We start from the raw sequence: 20,771 nt of genomic DNA, 5'->3' as shown, positions 1-20,771 counted from the left end.
TACTTAAAATCAGCAGTTTATAGAATAGAATCATAGAATGTCTTGCATTGAAAGGGGCATTAAAGGTTGTATAGATCCACCCCACCTGCTATGGACAGGGGCACCTTTCACTAGACCAGGTTGCCCATAACCCCATCTGTATCGGGGCGAAGTTGGGATGTTATTTTGCTTTTGGTCTGTGTTTGTCCCTAGCCACCTGCGAAAGTTTATGTTTTTCTCCTGCCAAGTCCGCTGATAGAGCAGTGAACTTGGCCTTGGAGAGAGAGTTTCTGTGTAAACTATTTTAATTGGTCTGTTGTGATTGGCTCATTGCTCTCCAAGGGCAGTTGGAGGACAAAGTGATGATGATGGTGCTGAAGGTCATCCCCCAGACTCAATTGATAAGACCCCCCCCCAATTCACTGCGCCTGCGTCAGGGGATTCCCAAGGTGCTCACGCATGCGCAGGAGGGGAGCACTTACATAACTGAAGGGGTGGGATTGAGAGCCCCTGACAGGGCGGTGCTGGCCACACCTCCCCGGGGCAGGTGCTCTCAGTAAACTTTAAAAGGGCAGACTGGTGTCTGGTTGGGGGTTGTTGGCTCTTCACGATGGATCAAGAGGCTTTTAGCGGGGACGCCTGCTGGACGTGGGAGCCTGCCACCCCTCCGGACCACGCAGCTGCCTTAGAGAGACTTCATTACTGGTTAGGATGGGTAAGATTATCTTATAGGTGACACATGGGTGAGTATAGGGTGTCGAGTTATCTTACTGGGGTTTTTGTGCACTTTGTCCTCCTTGGCCCTAATTCTTTTCCCTCAGGTGCCCGTTTTTATTCACCTTTTCCCTGTTTGCCACCTTTTTTCCTAATAAATAGCTATTGTTTTGCCAACTAGCAACGGTGTTTGGTTTATTCACGTACCAGGATCCCTCGAACCTGTTTTTCCCTTTGGTGTTCCACCCTTCCCTGTTACACCATCCAACCTGGCCTTGACCACTTCCAAGGATGGGGCATCCACACCTTCTATTGGCAACCTGTTCTGGTGCCTCACCACCCTCACAGTAAAGATTTTCTGCCTTATATCTAGCCTAAGTCTACCATCTTTCAGTTTAAAGTCTTTACTGTAATATTTACAGTCTGTGCTACAGCGCTTTTGCTGCTTTGTTCGTAGTGAACCCATGGATAAAGGCAGAGGCAGCAGGCACACCTTAGGACATTCCCCGAAAACTACCAAATGATGTGAATCAAAGAAATGCAAAATATTATTCTAAATAATCCATAGACTCATAAGGCCCATTCTGAGGTCTGCTTTGCACAGATGCTAGATTTATGGCTGCAGTTCTTTGATTTGTAGTATTCAATTTCACGTTAATTCTGGATTTTGCAAAAAGGTCTCATTTTATTTTATTTTCATCCAAAAATTTCATGTAGTCTATTGTTCCCAAGACCTACACTACTCGTCATTCAATACATTGTGTTTTCTCTCCAGCAGCAAAATTATTTGAGCAGATATAATCTTTTTTTCAGTCATTTTGCAGCAGGCAATCAGCTTGTGAAATGGTTGGTTTCTTCATTCCAAAGCCCAAGCCAAAGCAAATGTTTACGACATCCTATTAAAATGTGTACAATATCCTAGTAATAAAATCTGGGAATCAGGGAACCTTAATGCTGATACAAAGCTTTTTTACATGTCATTCTATTTGCCTGAATTATTAGATCTTTAGGTAGTGTTGCCATGCTTGACTCGTTAAATAATTATTTCTCTTGCTTTTAGCAGGATTCATTGTAAATCCATTTTAGTAGTTTTCCACATATGAATTCAGTGTTTTAAATTGTAAATATTTTTTGACATTCTTCCAGAAGTGTTGCTTCACAAACCTTTTTTCTATATATTAGCTATCTTAAAGTAGGAAACGACTCATGCATCTTCCGAAAGTAAGATTATAACTGAAATGATGTAATGTAGTTCAGGAAGATAAGAATTATTATTATTTTTTTTTAAATTATTATTATTTTCCCTAGTTGTATTGTATGAATCCAAAATGTTTTTCAAAATTTGAAAATGATAACTTCAGTTTTACGAATATATATTTGTCATGCATTATATTAGTGTAAGAAAAACTTTCCCAAGGATATATTTAATGAGATTCAATGAAAAAAAAGAAAGTCAACTTATTCTTGCTGCATGTATCGGAGGGTAAGCCATGTCACAAGAAGAGAATTGGTTTTTGGTATCTGTAAAGATCATGATCTGTAAGATCATGATTTGAAGCAAGACTAATGAATAAAGCTGCCTGAACCCTTTTCAGATTAACTGCAAGGATATGAGATTAAATCATAAAAACCAGAATGAAAACAACAAATTGAGAGTGAGCAGCTGCAGAGTTGCACAACAGCAGTATTTATTTTCCAGGCCAGCAGATACGGATAAAATATGTCCTCCTTCCCTCTTCCTGGGCTTCTCCTTTCAAAGCTACATTATTTTGTGGTTTATTTTCTATCAACCCTCTTATCTCAGAATAAAAAGAGGATTTCTGTGGTGGTTTCCATATGCTATAGTAGGCTTGGAGAATGCATTTTGTTCTGAGTAAGAAATGTAAACAAGAATGTTGAGGCTAGTTGGGTCTGAAGACGTAGAATTTCTGCATGTATTCCTTATGAAATATATAAATGTGCTTCCCACATATAAAGGCTTTATTCTGTTGTGTTACCAATGGCAGTAGCATTAAAGTGGTTCCCTGTGTCCCTTTGCTTCTGTTCTTGGAAGGAGTGCCAGTATGAGTTGGCAGTGTAGGGTCTGTCTTTTGGGGGCTGCAGTTTGTGATGTCAGGGATTGAACAGAGAGAAAAAAGACTGAAATATGAGAGAAGAGGAGGAGAGAGGAAAAAGCAGGCATAAGCTAGACTAGAAACATCAAAGAGCAGTATGAATTAAATAAATGAAAATTTGCGTCCATCTGTTTCATGTTATATCTTTTTCGAACGTCTCTTCTTTAATTGCTTCATCATGAACAACTGGTACTGAGGACAGCACTGATGGTAGTTTATTGCAATTTAAAATATGACAATGTAACATTAAAGAGTCAGTCAATTACATTTCTTCCTGAAAAGCTGAAAACTGGCCATTTCTCCAGATTATTGTTATTTTTCTTCTGCAACACTTGTGACACAACACTGTAGTGCAGCCTCTGATTTTGAATGGATTTTTTTTTTTTGGACAACCTAAGTTGATAGAATTTTAGGCCAGATGTGTTAAAACCCCTTTATTTGGACCTATGGAAAGTAAGCATATTTGAAAGCAATCTCAAGTAAAAGAGAGGCATTTTAACTTTTTAACCTTTTTTTTTACCTGCTGACATATTTAAAGAGAGTGAGAAATATTAAAATAATTGTATGGAGACAGTGTTTAAAATAAGGGTGTTGGTATCCAAGAGTCAGACTGATAAAGCTGTGCACAGATGGGTTCATGTCTGGAAGTATCCATTTAGGACAACAGGGTCTATAAACTTTTTCTTTATGTATGACACAAAAAATAACGTAATTTTTTTTTTTAACGTTGTTGACCACCAAAGCAGAAAACCCCCCCACAATTGTTGTGAAAGCATAATTATATTCTTTCACTTCATGAATAAATCTAATACTTCAGGCTGAGTTTAAAATTGAATCAGCATTCTTTTCCATACACAACTGCAAAGAGCTCACACTGACTTTCCATGGTGCTAGAAGAGGATGCAAAGGGCTTTAGAGTGACCCTACAGTATTTTTTAACATATTAACTAAAGATTTACGTTTTATGAGTTTTGAACTGCAACTGAATAAGCTTTTATATTCATCTTCCTACTCCTATTCTATCATTTTTTATCACTTTGGTAGTCAGCCCTTGGAGCTATAAGGTAGAACCAATGTCAATCTGAAAACTAGTCTCAGTGGTTTTGCTTTTGTTTCTTGTGCTGTCTGTCTTCCATTTCAGTTATGCTTTGTACAATTCTTGAGGTAATAGCTTAAAACAAATAAATTAGTCTGTTCTTCACAGAGCTGCTCTTTTAATTGTTTAATCTATCTACATATAGGTTTAAGGGTGTGGATCAACATTTCTTGGCTCTTCCAGTTTTCAGGTAGAAACTGAAGTTATGTTATCTACTGTCTCAATCTCGAATGACATAAAAAGCCATAACTATGGCTGGAAGAAGCAATAGAAATTTATGGGAAGGGAGCCAGAGAAATTACAGTATTTAATTATTGAAAAGAAATACCTTGGGCACAGAAAAATCAGAAATCCTTCAGTGCAGAAATTTTAATGAAATAATTAGACACTTATGACAAGGATTAAGCTACATCTGCTTATGAAGATGAGTAAGGAGTTTGATACCATCTGTAATGCAGGGTCTCTGTAAGGAGTTCCTGAATGATATTTACCTTGTCTATTAACAGTCCAGACTACCTACAGTGTGCATACTGTGTTTCTACCTGTTATTAGTAGGTTACAGTGGATTGTAGCATATCCATTCTGTTCAGATTTCTGGAAAAGAGGTGAAGCTTTTTTCCTCCATTACCTTTTGCAGAATTGTCTGTCTTCTGGGAGACAAAACTGCTTGGATAGTTCTGTTTGTTCCTTAATGTTGGTTTTATGGATCTTTTCCTCACATTAATAGTGACCACACTAACACAACGTTCAGAACGTGGAATCACATTGTGACTTCAGCGTGGTTTTTCTGAGATGTGCGTTGCTTCCCTCCCTCTACTTTTATTTTCCCTAACTGATAATGTTTTGTTAAAAGAAATACCTTTAATTAGTATTTCCAGTTGAGTCTTTATCTAGCTGTAGAACCTGTACCAAGTAGCATTGGGCCTCTGACCAATGGTAGCTACTATTTGGGATCATTTTTTTACAGAAAGCTAATCAGTTTGGAGAAGAGAGAAAGAGAAGAGGAACATTCTGTAATTGCAGCAGAACTAACCTACCTTAATAAATAGTCTAAAATATCTGTGTTCCTTTTCAAACACTGAAATATTTTAATTAAGCAAAAAACAAAGAGATTTAATTCCAGCTTTAAGTGACAGTCTGAACTCAGCTGCAATCATTCTCTGCAGTGAGCTAATCTCACATTGATTTTAAGGAATTTAATTTTCACAGTTTACTGTAGAGTGCTTTTTCAAAAATAGTTCCTTTGCAACGTGATGTTTGCATTTTGCTTACTGTTACTGATTACTTGATTTTTTTCTCAGTTATTCATATCTGTTGAATGCTGCTTACTGAAAACTATAATTTACTATTTGACTTTTCTCAGTCTTAGGCAGAATGAGCTCAGTCAGGGAAGTCTTGATATTCAGTGCTGATGTTTGGTATATTTACAGTCGAGTCTGGCTTTTCATGGTAGTGTTAGGTTTCTGTATAGCACAGCTATACACTTACCTATGCTGAAAAACAGGAAAGCAAATCTGTAAGCAAAGATATCAGCTGTATCTGAATATTGAATATTTTTTATTAAGTACTGACTGCAGCTAACATTTACGGAATTAAATGTGGTTTTGCTTTTAACTAAATTGACCCTGTAAGAAAGCAATATGAGAAAAAAACCTGAGGGTGGTAGCATTTTTAAATTATTTTTTAAGATTAATGAGGCCAATACCTTTCTGAGTTGAGCATGTCTTCTTGAAGTACAGTTTTGTTGACCTTGCACAAACATTAATGTTAGAGCTTACTCTGTGTTTATAATCCTTAGATGTGCTGTGCTGTATTTTTTGGAGGCTAAATTCTCTTCAGAAGTATAAATAACAGATTTTGTTTAAATTTCATATTTGTCAAAAAATGGTTTGTAAAGGTGAATTAGATACATCTGTGGAGTGCAGCTGAGGGAAATGTCTAACATTTAGTAAAGTCAAATTTGTTGTTTCTGGCAACAAGATGAATCTTGAATTTGCAGTTCGGTGACCAGCCTTTTATTTTCATACTTTTTACTGTAGCTGTATAGACTGAATTATAAAAAGAAAAAAAAAAAGGAGAACGCGTAGTCGTTACTGGTACAAATTCTTTCTTTCGCTCTTTGTGCTTCTAGAAGTCACAAATGATAAAGAAATTACTTCTGTAGTACAATTAAGTTGTCATTTATTTTTTACATGGCAAGATTAAAAATTTTAGTAGTTGTCAATCTATTTTATTAAGTCAGATCTGAGGAAAAAGTGTAACTAAAAATGAATGTAATAGAACCAAGGTGACCATATTTTCATAATTAAAATTTACGTTATTAAGCGATACCATTTTGTTTTCTACCTTGTTTTTAGCATGATTATTCTGTTTCTTTTTCTGCCCCTTCTTCAAACCAAATTCTTGTTTGTCCCTTTGCCTACTCTGGAATGTCCTTATGCGGTTACTTATTTATTTGTTCAATTTATTAGTTCATTTTCTTTTGTGTATCACCGTCTCTTACTCACTGGTGTGAGTTCTTACCAAACTCTGTCTAGACATTGGAAGTGCTTTCAAAGATATCCCCATGGTGTTCTTTCTCTTTAAGATAGGCATTCTTTTCTTCTCTAACCCAGTTCTTTTTCTTTCTCCCTGATGTAGCTCACCTCTTTTCCTCACTTTACAACAATCCTGCAACCATTCATAAGTGCTCTTTCAGTTTTGTGGTGGAGTAATTGGACACTTCTCTCCAAAGCTTTGAGAAATCCTAATTTTGTGCTTTTCAGTGAAAACAGACCCCTCTGCATTCTTTACTAACCAGAAGGAAGACAGTCACAGACATTTTAAGGGAATAGTTACTTGTTCCAGCAAAGTAGTGCAGATGTCATTTCAATTTAAGCAGAAAATATAGGTGACCTGAAGTCAGTAACTCTTAAAGCAGAGTTTTGAAATCCGAGGTAATACTTATATATGCAACTTGTTCTGACTTCCTGCACTGTGCAGAGCTGTGCCCTGAGATCACGCCCTGGTGTTTTTAGAAAATGACATCACGAAGTGCCCAGTTCTCCAGCCCTGATCTTCCTGGAAATGTTGTCAGGGACCTCAGTAACTGTATCATCTTCATAGAATAAATAACTAGAGGTTAAGTTGCTCCAAACACAGTTTTCCCAGTTTCTGGTCCAGTGTTTTGCCAGCTGATAATATCTGCTTGAATTGGCTCCTAGATGTAGTTTATCTGCCAAAGTAAGTTTTTATTATGCAGCGTGTAACAGAACGAGCCATGAACTTTGCTGCAGAAAACCCATTTTCTTTGGTAAAAAGAAAACACCAAGAACAGGAGTTCTTATGGTAATATCATTATAGAAAATAATGTATTTTAGCTACAAGAGATTTTATTTGTAATGGCTTTGTGATAATGCCAGACTTTAAATGATAGACTTTCTTGATGATCACTTAAAAAAAATTAAAAAATACCCGTCAAGGCAGAGGAGATTAAAACAAAAATTATCTGATTTGCTCTGTAATTCCAAATAAACTGGGAAGCTTCAGAGAGTCATTGCATTCTAAAGTTCCAAATCAGTGCACAAAACCAATTTTTTTTTTCCAGAGGTAGATTAATTTTAATTGAATTTTGTTGACTCTGGCATGAGGTGCTGGGCTGGCAAAAATTGACCTGCTTCAGTTGTATCTTTATGCTCCAGTTAGAACTGTAAAAAATGTTCAAGCTAGAAGAGGAATCAGGATTGGTTCAACAATCCCAACTCCTGAATATAAAATTTGACAACTTAACAGTTAGTTCAGCAATTCCACCTCCTCATGATGCTGAGATAATTGCATTTTACTCCTAAAATGGACATGTAATGATTAATCTTTCTGTACCATTCATTAACAGGGTCTAGAACAAAAAGGTATCCTTGAAAGAAACCAAATTTATCTTAGATATGCATTTCTGATATAACAACGTATATTTTGGATGCTCCTCATGTCTCATAGCTCAAGTAAATACAATGACTGAAGAATTTACTTTCATTTAGAAAACATGTATCAATATTAAAAGCAAGAAATTTGATCTTCTAAGTAAAATTGAAATAAAAATAATGTAATTTCTACTCAGCAGATTCTTTTTTTAATGCAGAGATTCTTTCCAAAATTGTAATATCAGTTATAAAGACCCTGAAAACCAGGGTGAAAAGGAAAAGCAGAAGATATGTCACTTAAGCAATGGAAAAGAGAAAAAAATTCTGTAGATAGGACTCACTCAGAACAAACTCTGAAGCTTTGGATATTAAGGGCCGTACTTATAGGGTGTCAGCCTCTCAACAAACTTGTTTTGGATGATCACAGACCATGGTGCAGTAATGACTGATGCACTGGCATAGATCTGGACTGTTCATTCTTACCCACTTTACTTCTTTGCTCCTCCTTCAAGTAATTAAGGGCACTTATAAAAGTGTTTGTGTTCTTTTGATAGATATTCCCAAAAGCTGTCAGTTGGTTTTGGAGTTAAGCCTGGTGAAGGTAACCAAACCGGGAGATGTTGCTCAAGACAAGGATTTTAAATTTCATTCTCTATGTGGCTTATGGGTATTTCTTTCAGAAGCATTTTTTTCCTCTGAAAATGAGATTTATTTAGAAATGTATTCTGTGGTATGCCACTGAATATCATGAAGCCTTGCAGTTACAACAATCAGTTATGAAATTAACCCTAACTCCCTTCCCAAATGGCCAACACTGCCTTTACTCCACTAAAATAGAACTCCTGTGTTCAATGCAAATCCAGGCTTCATGGCACTGTCAAAGGAAATGAATTCCAGAGGTGTGGGATCATCAGGAAAATATTCTTCTGGAATTCCAATCAGCTGAATATAGAAGCAAACCAGGAGACCATAAATCTTATAATGACATGAAAGGAAGATAAATTAGTCTCTTTGAATTCATCCCCAAGATATGGAAAGCTCAAAATTTTATCCAGTATACTGAACAGCAGAAATTAATAAACAGTCCAATGCATAGATATGTTAACCTAACTTCTGCTTCACAAAATGAAAAGACTGATCTTAACCTTATTGTTATTTGGAGAGTGATCTTTTAGTTTACATATATATTAGTCTTTCTTTCCATTGCAGATCACCTGGACATATTGAAACCCAACACAAGTTTGGAGGCCCTTTAAGGTCCAAATCAATCATCTGGAAGTGGAGACATGGCAATAAATCTCTTAAGATATTTTTCAAGTGACTAAAAGAAATTTCTAAAATTAATTAAACTCCCAAATTCACTGTGAATGAGAGCCAATTTCTGCAATGTATAACCATCATAGATTTCAAGATCAATGTAACTTCTTTACATAACAAGGAGCTTTATTATCAGCCTGCTCCCCCAAAAAGCATTTATGTAAAGGATCTCATTTAAAGAGGATAACTGTGTATTTCATTAAGAAAACATTCTCTATCTGAGTGTGTATATTGAAATCATTACTGTGGTAGCTGCATTTACATTGTTGGTAGTCATCGGTGGACTGTTGTAGAATTTTACATTTTGCTGAAAATTTTGGGCTAACCGTGTCCTTTCTTAAATTTCTATAACTTGGAGAATAAGAGATCTAAGTAGAAACTGTCAGTGAACGCTGAGGAAATCAACTTGCACCTTGAATATGTCATCCTGAGGATGAGAGGAACGACTGATACCTGAAAACTGTTAGTGCATGGATTTTCAGCTTCTGCTTTTAGTATTTTACATTATTAATCATGCATAATACTTTAGGATTTTAAATCACCTTTTGGTTTTTTTGAAAGGTGACAAACGATCACTTTTGATCAAAGTGAAGAACAGAAATCTCTTTTGTAGTAGATGAAGTTTTCAGTGCATTGTTTCAAAAATCAATCCAACCTCTGTTCTAGGCCAGCAGTTCTTGACTAGTGAGACACATCTCATTGGTGAACCATCCAGAACTGCAAATGAGGCATAAAGCAGGATTCATGTACTGTAATGAGGTGCAAAGAATATCAATTGATTGTAAGTCAGCTGGAGGTAAAATTGGTTGAAATATACTCCTCTAAAGCACGTGTTCTGCAGGGTGCAGCACCTACTGCATAGTGAGCCTTTTGTATCTGTTACACAGACTCCTTTGCTTTAACCAGTGTATAGCAGCTTTCTGTTGTTGGATAATGCAGCTATTCCTTTAGTGAGGGCAATGAATTCTCAGGGGTTTTTTTCTAACTCTGATTGCCTGATTCTTCCACCTCAGTAGTATTCCTTTAATACTTCCAGGAATATTTTTATATATTATATAGCCCATGTACGAATGTGGACAAATGTATATATTCATACTAAAATTTTAGGATGCCTAGCCATTTCAGTAAACTATCAGACACTGAGGAAAATGGAGAACTGATTATGGGATCGTCACTTGACCCAGAATATCCAGCCATTTTTTTGTGGAGAAAAACAGATTTATTTTTCCTGTAGGAAGCTGACCAGTCCCACAGACATGAAACAAAATTAGTAGCATGTATGAATTATTTTAGTACAAAATAGAATCATGCTTTTGCAGGTTGAAGAAGTAATTTGTACATTTAGTAGACAAATAGGTTGGCTTTTGGTTTGCCAAATGCAATTTCTGCCCCAGTACCTCTTCATGTAAATTATGCCTTAGATCAGGGTAGTGTTTTAAAAAATTAATATCCCTAGATTTTAGGGCTTCTTTTCTATATGTGATATCTACCATCTACAGAAATTTTGCTAGAAACCATGCAGATCCATAAAATACCTGTGTTATATGTGGGGAAAATGCATGAGTAAGAAAAAGGGAGAGAATGAGCACACCTGGATTTTTTTCTGATATGGTGTCAGAACACAACCAAGACAGGAACTGGAAAGTGTTCTCAGATCCAACAATAGAAATGCAACCACAGAGTTATATTTCTACGTACTAAATAAGGAACTTTGACAAGCATAAAACCACTTCATTAAACCTATTTTTGGGCACTCATGCAATTTTGGGTCACATGACTTTTTTCCCCCACATGTTCCTCTTTCTCTCTGTTAACTATACAGGAAGAAAAAGGGGGCTAGCCTTTTAAACTACACTCCTTAGTCATCTGTATTTAGGTGGGATGAATCTGAGAGTCTTTGTTATTAAGTTTAAACAATCGAAGTTCAACTTCTAAATTTGCCTAACATCAATAATGCCTTTATTTTTAAGCATAGACTTCCCTAAGCAAGGAATAGTTAGAAATACCCAGATCTGGCAAGTAAGGCAGAACTAGGCACTGGAGCTTTATTGCAGACCAAGCAAGTTGTACATATTGTGTAATATTCAGAAGCATGAGAAGGACAGAGATAAGAGAAACAATTAAAATTAAATATTTCATGTAATTATTTTCAACTGTTCTATGTCTTGTGATATTTAAATAAAATTTCCCATATTGCCTTTCAGCTAATATGTTAAAGAGAATTCCGCAGAGAGGTTTGAGAAGCCATATCTATATTGAGCTAAGGAAATTAACCAATAAGTCAAAGTTATTCATGTTAAAGATAGCTTAAAAATAATTATACTGGGAGGTGTACCCCATTCTGAGGCACACTTACTGATTCATTTTGAGAATTAGTGCTATTGTGGTATAGTCTATCATAATTAATAACAAAAGGTTTTTATGTTATATTTTTCCTATTTCCCTTGTCCAATTTATTTGTTTTTTCCTCTGTCTTACTCATCCCGAAATGCGCAATTTGTGTGGTCAGTGCCAGTTTCCATATGTGTTCACACCAGGCCTGACAGTAGGATTTCCCAAGTGAACATATGGCACATTTCATATTATCTGCGTAAGGAACAAAATCAGACCTACCATTGTGTTATCTGACTTTTTTATCACTAAAATTATTTATAGTAAGTCATCTGCCATTTAAATTTCACAAGTCTTCATTGTTTCCTTTCATAGATTTAGAATTTAATTAAGCAGTAACTGGTCAAAAAAAGATAAAATCTCAGTTTCCAAGTATTTAATTTGTAAAATGTATTCTTTGCAAACTAGTAAGTTTGCTGGTAAAATCTCATGTTTAACTTCCTTACCACATTTTAGAAAGTTTTAAAGCCATATTGATCCATGGGTCATGATTGTTTCTTAAATTTTCTTACACCATGATGAGATGCAGTGAAATGAGTTGTTTTGTGTCCCCACAGAACTTCAGCAGACCTAATTTAGGACAGTTGGCACTTTTCTGCTTAGAAATTCCAAAGCTGATCTGGAATTTCCCACCAAGGCTTGGCCTTTTGGGCTGATGTGCTCTGGACTCCTTGACTTTCTTGGGAATCTATACCTGTCAAGCTTAATTTTGTCTTTCATTAAAAAGTAGGCAGTTGCTTCCCTTTTCTCCCCTCTGTATTGATGACACTGCGAATTTTCAGAGAGGAGAATATCCAGATTCTAAGGTGCCAAAGGTATACTCACAGCTTATCTTTATATTTTATGTAAAGGTATACTCATAGCTTATCTTTGTATTTTATTCTCAATGTAAGTAGATTAATCAGAGCATCCTCAACCTTTTTGAGTGTTGTTGCACTTGCTGGGTGTCTTCGTGACTGAGGAATGGTGCACAGACTGCTTCCACTGGCACCAGAGCAGTTCCAGTATTTGGAAACGTGCTAGAGGCACAGTGTTGAACTGCGCTTTTGGGCCTTGATCCAGGGACTGTTGGCATGCAGTGTTATCCCTGGTTTCACTGGAATTAGGCTCCTAAACAGTTGATGCTACAAGGAATGTAGCTCAACAGACTTAGGAATGGCAAAACTCTAGCATCCTAAACACAGCAAGTAAGAGAAGGCCTTGGGGTTCACACTTCTTGTGGGGACCACTGACATTATTTTTACCTGCAACCTGAACCAGATCACTTAAGTTTCATTTCCTAAAATATTTAAGAGATAATATACCTACAAGTTTGGTGATGATTATCTGTTTTTTTGAAGCTCATTCTAAGATAAATTCTTATTATTTCATCGCTTTGTATTACTGCTGGTGGAACAGGAGATAAACTTTTGTGAGTCCTTTGTGTGTGGGATACCACTAACAGCAAGTCTAATGGAAACTGAAGAATGAGGGAGTTAAATACAACAGGGAGGTAGTTCCATGAGCTCTAGAATCAATAATGGTGTCTCATGTTTTTCTGTCCTATATCTTCTGTGATGTGGTGGTGGATCACAATAAGTTAAACACCTTTTCCTATCACTTTTGATAGTTTTGTCAAACTTTAGATGGCAATGGTGTGGCTATTTAGTGACCATATTCTGACTGTCTTTCTACTGTGAAAGTTAATGGGTAATGGCTCAGTTCTACCTCTTCTTCCTCTATGTGCACTGACTTGGGTCTTTCTTCATCTATGATGATGCTGATTTTCACACAGCTTGCTGGTATTCAACTATTTAAATATTTATGCCCTATGGAATTAACCAGTCTCATCAAGAATATTAGTCATGGTGATAGATGGTAATATGGAACAAAAAATGGATAAACAGACTGTCCAGGTTTCTAAGTCTCATATCGTTGGCTTAAAATGTGTAACTTAGGCTAAAAGGAGAGAAAGATTACTATTAAATGGCTATATGGGAGAAAAATGAAGGAGGACACTGAAAAGATTTATATGAATATGGATTGAATTCCTCAAAAATTAAAGCAAAGAAACAAAGACATTATGGAGGATACTCAGAATAAAACACAAGAAAGAAAAAACAGTATTTGATGGTCGAACTTGTGAATGAACTTTCTTTTATGTTACTATAATTTGGTAGTGGGTATTATCTGTAACAAGGTTTGGTCTCTTAGGTGGAATTTCTGTATCTTCCATTGTAGATCTGTGACCTGACTACCAGGGAATAAAATCAGTATCACTTTCCCATTCTCAATTAATATTTAACTCAGTGAATTAAATAGTTCTCTCTATATTTAATATTTTACGGGAGGGAGAACAGCATCAACAGCAAAGACAAAATCCCTTTGGAATAACCAAGAAGGTATTGATGAGGATATGCTTCATGGTCATATTTTAGGAAGCTAGAAGAGAATCTTGGGACTCAGTTTTGCATGTTCCCTGACACTGTTCTACCTGCCAAACTACCTGTAATAGAAAGAACAATGCATTTTGAATGATGCTCAGGCACCAGCTCAAGGAGAGAATTCATTATTCCAATTCTTAGACAGAGACTGATGCTTACCTGTAGCCCGGATCTAGGTATTTTTATCTTTTTTGGGTAGGGACTTTATGCCTCTCTTTATTATTTCCTATATTATATATTCAGAATGTGGGCTTCTATGTATGCTATGATTCTTATGTGATTAAATTTACAATTGTAGATTTTGCCTTAGTTGCTAAACTTCTTTTGTGAACCTAAACCTTTGAACATTGATGTAAGGAAATACAAATGAGTGTGTACTTTACTTCTAAAGAAAGTCTCGTTGCATTTCACTTGCAGTAGTGAAGTGAAATGTCCATCTTTCAGTGTAATTTGTGTTAGTCCCTTAAAATCATGTCCCACCTTGGAGCATCAGTTTGCTAATCTGAGCCAAAATGAGTAGGTCTGTAAACTGTAATAATATAACATCATCCAATGTGTGAGACCACTGTTGTTTACTTACCTGTCTGGAAATCATTTGTTCAGATGTTTTTTTCTTTTCATAATGAATATACTTCAACAGTCAAAATTTTTTCATCATCAATATTGAGCTAAATGCTTTGATGAGGGCATATTGAAGAGCAGTGGTGCTGCATTACAGGTACTTATGTGCTATTAATCACCCAATTTTATTTAATATCTCGATGAAAAAAACATAGAGGTTTGGCTTTCTGTACATTTAAAAAAATCCCACTATTATCCCCAAACTTCAAGTGACTCATCTCTACCATTTTCTTTTGCTTTTCCATCAGGCTATACTTACATACTAACCAGTAGATTAGAATGGAATTGAATCCAAGATTGTTCTTCTTTTGATTGTCAGTTCCATCCTCGTTTTGAAAAGAGGGATACTTCAGTGGGCAGAGCCTACTCTGCTCGTGCTCCTTCATTCCGTGTGCTCCAGCCTCTTTCTGTTAGGTCTCTTTACTTCCTTGATTCTTCTCAGCCAAACAATTATATTTTGGAAAAGGTGGAAATACCTAAAAAGAGGTCTTGGTAAGAAGCCTACATTAAATACAGGAAGGAATTTTCTATTGGCTAAAGGGTCTCTTGGAGAGTGTTAGAAGGGTCAGGAAAGAATGGCAATTTACTTTTTTCTGTACCATTCATTTCTTGAAATAATAATAAAAACCAGCTTTTCTGGTCAAGTCTTGATGAACATTCCAGATGTCAAAAAAAATGTGTATTTGCACCCCACCCCCCGCCATTATAGTTGAATTTTCTGCTAGTAGCAACTATGGAGTATTTGCCCTTGAATTTATTATTTTATTTTTATTTTTTTCCCTATGAAAGGTTTTATATGCATGAATATCTGCACAGTATTCTTCATTTCTTAGTCCAAAATTAAATAAAAAATTAAAAGTTTTGAATATATATCCCATTTTGTCAGTAGTTTTAGAACAATTTTACAAAAAAAAAAGAAGATTGTATGCCCCAATTTCCATTTTAAATATCTGAAAATGAAGACACAGAAGGGTGAATGTCAAATTTTCAGAACTTGGCTGCAACTACAGGAGCATTTAGGCTGTGATGACCATTTGTAAGACACAACAAAATGGTGATGCACTTGAAATCTGTGATCAAATATTGGTCTTGTATGTACTCCCATGGTCAACACTGTCTCTGAGCTGTTAAGTGTTGCATATTATACTGATTGGAATGACTTGAATCCTTTGTGACAAAATGATTCTGTTTCTTGGAGCAGATACAAAAAATTTGTCTTTTTTGATGGAATAAATGAAAAGGCAAATTTTTTTTGTATCACAAACATGAATTCTCCATAACATAAGTAATGTGTTTTCCAAGTATTATTTTTTTCATTTTATTATAGCAAGATAACCATAAATACTGATCAGTTCCTACTCCAGGATCTCAACAGTTACCAGCTTTGACATACATATAGCCTAGTACTTTTTACTGCAAATTGTAATACATTACTCAAAAACAAATGCTTCCATAATGCACAGTATGCTATAGACATAAAAACAGGTATTAAAAACTGTTTTGTTTAGTAATTTTTAGGGTTTCATGTGAGTTTTGCAAACAGCTTTATTAGTGATATTTTCACAATTAAAAAAAAAATTAAAATAGGTGTGAGTCCTATATGTCTCTTTTAGAGGGGCCTGGAGATTAATTTGCTCCTATTTCTTTTTTTTTTTTTTGAAAATAGTTGCCATCCTTCTGGCCAAAGAAACCTGGATGGCTTCTCCCTTCTGAGCACATAAATACAACACTTTAATTAGCTGAAAGGTTGCTTATTCCCACATCATCTGGGATTAAAATTGCTTTCAGTGGAAGAGCTTTAATAATGGCCCTCTTTTATGTTGGTTTATTTGGAGATTTTGTAATTAGTGCTAGATGTTAAAAGCTGTGGATAGAAAATGAGATATTATAAAGAAAACCTTTTTAATTGTTATTTTTCAATTTGACAGTGATAGAATATATTCTGTACTGTTATATAATGTCATCCTCTGGCACAAGCATTGAAAGAAAAAGAAAGGAAAAATGTTTTGTAGTCAGAGCTACTTATTTTCTGTACATTTAATGGTATTCACAGTGCATATTATGTTGCAAAATCTCTGTGTTCCATTAGATGACTGATTCTGCTTCTTGCTCTTTGACATCCTATACTTTATGTGTACTGGTACACAGGCTCCTAAGATAGTGGGTTTTCCTGGAAGTAGGCAGGTTTGGAACATCCTAAGAAGTGATCGATTTTTCTCGGTTCTATCATGGCTGATTCAGGGCAATAAACTTTTAAAAGACACTGAAGACTTCTCATTTTGAAATGCAGTGCATATGTATAATGCAGCCACTCCTTTTAGTAACGGTTCAAATTTGTGTAATAAATCATTGCCTTGATGCTGTATGTACAGCACCTGACAGAGTGGTTATGTATAGAATATATACTGTTTGCTTCAGTCATGAATTCATATTACCTTTAAATGTTTGCAGTGAAAAACCTGTTATCTCATGGGAGGTATAGTATAGCTTTTCAGATACGAGACAAAAGATCTGTTGTTACAGTCTCAGTGCTACATGTTGTTTATTATATGAATAATATTTTTAGAGTGGTCTTTCTGCCCTTTAGAGCTGCCTTTATATATAAAAAAATAAAGTAAAAATTCTACATACATGGTTACGGATATTACTCATTTTTCCAGGGGAGGGAAGGAGGAGGGGAAGATGCAGAAATCCTCCTCCTCTTAGACAGTAGTAACAGTGTGAGGATGCCTTGTCCTCATTTTTTTTTACTTCTGAGATTTTATTGCTGGCAGCCAGATGTGCTGAAACTCCTGACGACAGCATCTATTCACTGCGTGTTTTTAATAGGCTTAGAGAAATATGAGTAGAGTACATGAAAGCAGCTCAGCTTCACACTTCAGCTGGGAATGCCCAAAAAGCTTACTGCTGTTTAGAATTCTTGCTACAGTCGGGAGAAAGCCGCACGGGTGCTAAATCTTCTACGACTGAATTAGAAGAATAATGACTGTACAATTAACTATCAGCCCCTGCTCATTTAGGCACAGTTTTTACAGAGATCAGGAGAAATATGGAACTTGATTGGCATGTTTGTATTTGATGGTGTGTACAAAATAGATGACTTTTAAGACAGGTGGTGAAGAAAAATAGAAGAGAAAGAAAGAGAGAAAATGCAATTTGAGACACTGCGCCAGGTCTGCAATTCTGTTTTATCTCATTTTCATGGGGTTTTCTCATCCCCTCCAAATATTTTACAAAATGATCTTTTTGGACAAACGTTGAACAACACTAGGTGAGTAGAAATGAAACATTTTTGCTTTATCATTTCTATTCTTATGCTGATGGTAATCTATTTGCATGCTTTTCTATGGGGTACTTTTATAATTGCACTCCTAGATATTAACATTTTTATGGTAGCACTGAGTCTGTTAGTGATTTTGTGTTTTATGTAAGGATTTACATGAGAACTCAGTCTGCAGAAATAAAACCAGCAAAGATAGAATAAAATATTTAAGATGGTTATGTATCTTCCAAGTACATTAGCTGCCATTAGAAGCTAGCATTATTAGCTGTAATCCTTAAAGCATATTAAATATTCATAAACAAATTTGTCAGAGAAAATGATTTCTATGTGGATATGGCAGTGAAAAGATTAAATGCTCAGAGATGTCTGTTTAACCATACATAATTTATTGGAAGATGCAAATTAGTAGTTCTGCATACCTTTTGCAAAATAGGCAGAAAGCAGTTCCTTATTTTTAGAAGATTTAGATTCTGCTTCTGATGCTTTTCAATAATCTTTTTAACTAGTCAAATTATAGTTGATCAGTGGGCGCTTTGCAGCAGGTCAGTCAGCTCTGTAGGCTATCCTTTTGTGAATAGCTGTTGTTTTGTGGGAATTTGAAATGATAGGGCAAAGTAGTTGTTTATCCGTGTGAGACAGTTATTGAACTGGTTTCTTAGGATTTTTGAGGGGGTAAACTGAATTAATAATACCTCATTTCTGTGGCATTATTCAGTAAACATATATGGTACTGATGTTTAGAACTTTTTCATACTTCTGTTAAATATTAACAGTAAAAATTATTAATAATTTCATCTGAAAGAGTGGGAGTGCAGGTCAGGGAGAATAAGAATCCTGTAGTTTTTTGTAAAGATAGTGCACTGATGGAAACATTCTGGAAAAACAGTGGAAGTAATATTGCAGTGACTATATACAGCATTTTAATCATCTTCTCTGTATCTGTGGGAGAAATCCCTTTTAAATGGGATATTATTTCTTAAATACAGTGATATTTGCACTTAATACTTCAGAAAACTGTTATAATTTTATTTCCCAGATTTTTGTTGTAAGGATTCCCTCCCTTACTGCTGATGTTTCCTTTAAAAATATTTTAAGATTTATTTAATATTACTGTTTTCAAGTTTTGTTATCTTGTTTATGAATTTCTAATTAGGCATGCAAAATTATGGAGGTAGCAATCATAGTTACTGATATGAATTAAGATATTTTTAGATATATATGAAATCTGTATTCAAGGAGATTTTTCTTATATCCCTTTGCTGTACTGTGAAATCTTTGAAGCTCTACAAAATGGAGCAATAATTTATGTATTATCAGCTCTGATTGTAAAACTGTGCATATTTCCAAGTGCATAGTTTCAGGCCTGCAGCAACCAACAAAGCCCTTAGCAACTGTTCTAATCAGCTCCCATCCCAGTCCTGATTCTCTGCTTCTCTGGATCTGCATTTGCAGATCAAAGTGCATGCTTTTTGTAGATCAAGGTGCATGTTTTTTGTTAATTATTTTACAGATAGATGTGCATCGTGCTTTTCGGTGTGTATTTTGCTTGTAGACTCGGGTAAAAGCTGCAGCTTCAAATCAAAAGACATTAGAGAACTGTTTTATTGCATTTGATGTGCCTGAGATTAGAAGTATATTTATCCTAGGAGACTGGCAAACAAGAAAGGATTGTTAGGAAATCGAGCCTCCTACTTAGTGTGGGCTGTCTTATTTAGGATGAGAATAGTTCTGTTGTTATAAGGAGCAATATAGTGTTTTTCTAGGTATCAATGCTTTCAGCCTCAAAAAAACTGTGCAATTTTTAACAATATGCAGCAGTAATTGGGAAAGACTAAGACATGCTTTCTCTGTCTTCTGACACTAAAGTTAGGTGAAAGTTTTTTAAGTTATTGAGTAAAAAGATTCCCTCTTCTGAATAAGTAACAGTATTTTAAATTTGAGCTTGATAAAAGGATTTTGAAGGAGTCATCTATTAAGTAGTCACTAAAAAGTCTCGCTTGCATTTATTTCAGAAGCTAGTCTTTTTATTGTCTTACTGATTTAAAAAAAATCTGTTCTATTTTTGTAATTAAATCAATGTCCTGTATATTATAGTTAGATTTTTCACTTAAAGTTTTGCACAATTAATCTAATGCACTTGCTAAAAACTAATTGTTCATGCATTAAGAGTTGATGTTTCAGAACTGTGGTAAGGAAAACATAAATACCTACAGCATGGAAGAGATTCTGCTTCAATGAGGTATAATGCAGTCTGTCTCTTTGGTCTTCAGAGTTCTATATTTTGTCAGACTAAAAAGACATTATTATTTTTTTTAAGGGTTTTTTTTTCTGTTTTTTTATCTAAAAGGTACAAGTCATAGTCCAGAAAGATAACGGCTGACATTACACATGGAATGATTAACTGCTGCTTACACAAAGTAATAATGTGAAGAAAACAGGTTAATGGATACAAATAGTACAGTAATAATGGAATGTAAAACACAAACTCATAGGAAATGAGGAAGTATACATATAACTGTAACTGAATATACATTCCTCCTAATTTTCACATCGTCTGTTCTTGGAGTTCTTGTTCTTCAGTTCTTCTAAAAGTTTTAGATATGCTGAGATTCTGTTGCAGGAAAAACAGATATGTTGGGCTTCACTTTCTGATATTATACCAAACATTGTCAGGAATTAAACTGTTTTTCATAATTTCCCATAGAAACCATATATAAGTCGGATTCTTATTTGCATAGTTTTTTCATTGCAGTAGCTGATGTGGGAGGATCCAAATAATATTAAGCTCCTTGTGAATTAGATTGATTTTACCATTTAAATGGGTTTAGTTATCCTCTCCAAACAGCTTCTGTTGGAGGAATATTGCACTTGAGTTCTTTTGCCAGGTATAGGGCAGCACTGTCCTGCACGATAGTGTTGAGAGTGTAAAGGAGAGAA

General features: G+C 35.3%; 1 protein-coding gene across 49 annotated transcripts in view; it reads left to right on the top strand.

Annotated features, from left to right (window-relative positions):
- The window catches only part of RIMS2 (regulating synaptic membrane exocytosis 2), a 456,898-nt gene that overhangs the window by 127,910 nt on the left and 308,217 nt on the right, over positions 1-20,771 (top strand). For 11 of the 49 annotated variants that reach the window (XM_032680911.1, XM_032680877.1, XM_032680904.1 and 8 more), the window contains exon 1: positions 17,263-17,822. The exons of the other annotated variants lie outside the window; for them this stretch is intronic. In XM_032680911.1, coding sequence (XP_032536802.1) covers positions 17,701-17,822 — 122 coding nt within the window. In that variant the 5' untranslated portion in view covers positions 17,263-17,700. Of the gene's footprint in view, positions 1-17,262; positions 17,823-20,771 lie in introns of those variants that run through there. 49 annotated transcript variants of the gene reach the window in all.

The sequence above is a fragment of the Chiroxiphia lanceolata genome, chromosome 1 (genome assembly GCF_009829145.1).
Source record: "Chiroxiphia lanceolata isolate bChiLan1 chromosome 1, bChiLan1.pri, whole genome shotgun sequence".
Taxonomy (NCBI): Eukaryota; Metazoa; Chordata; class Aves; order Passeriformes; family Pipridae; genus Chiroxiphia; species Chiroxiphia lanceolata.
Note: the sequence above shows the minus strand (reverse complement) of the source record. Positions and strands in the feature narration are given on the sequence as shown.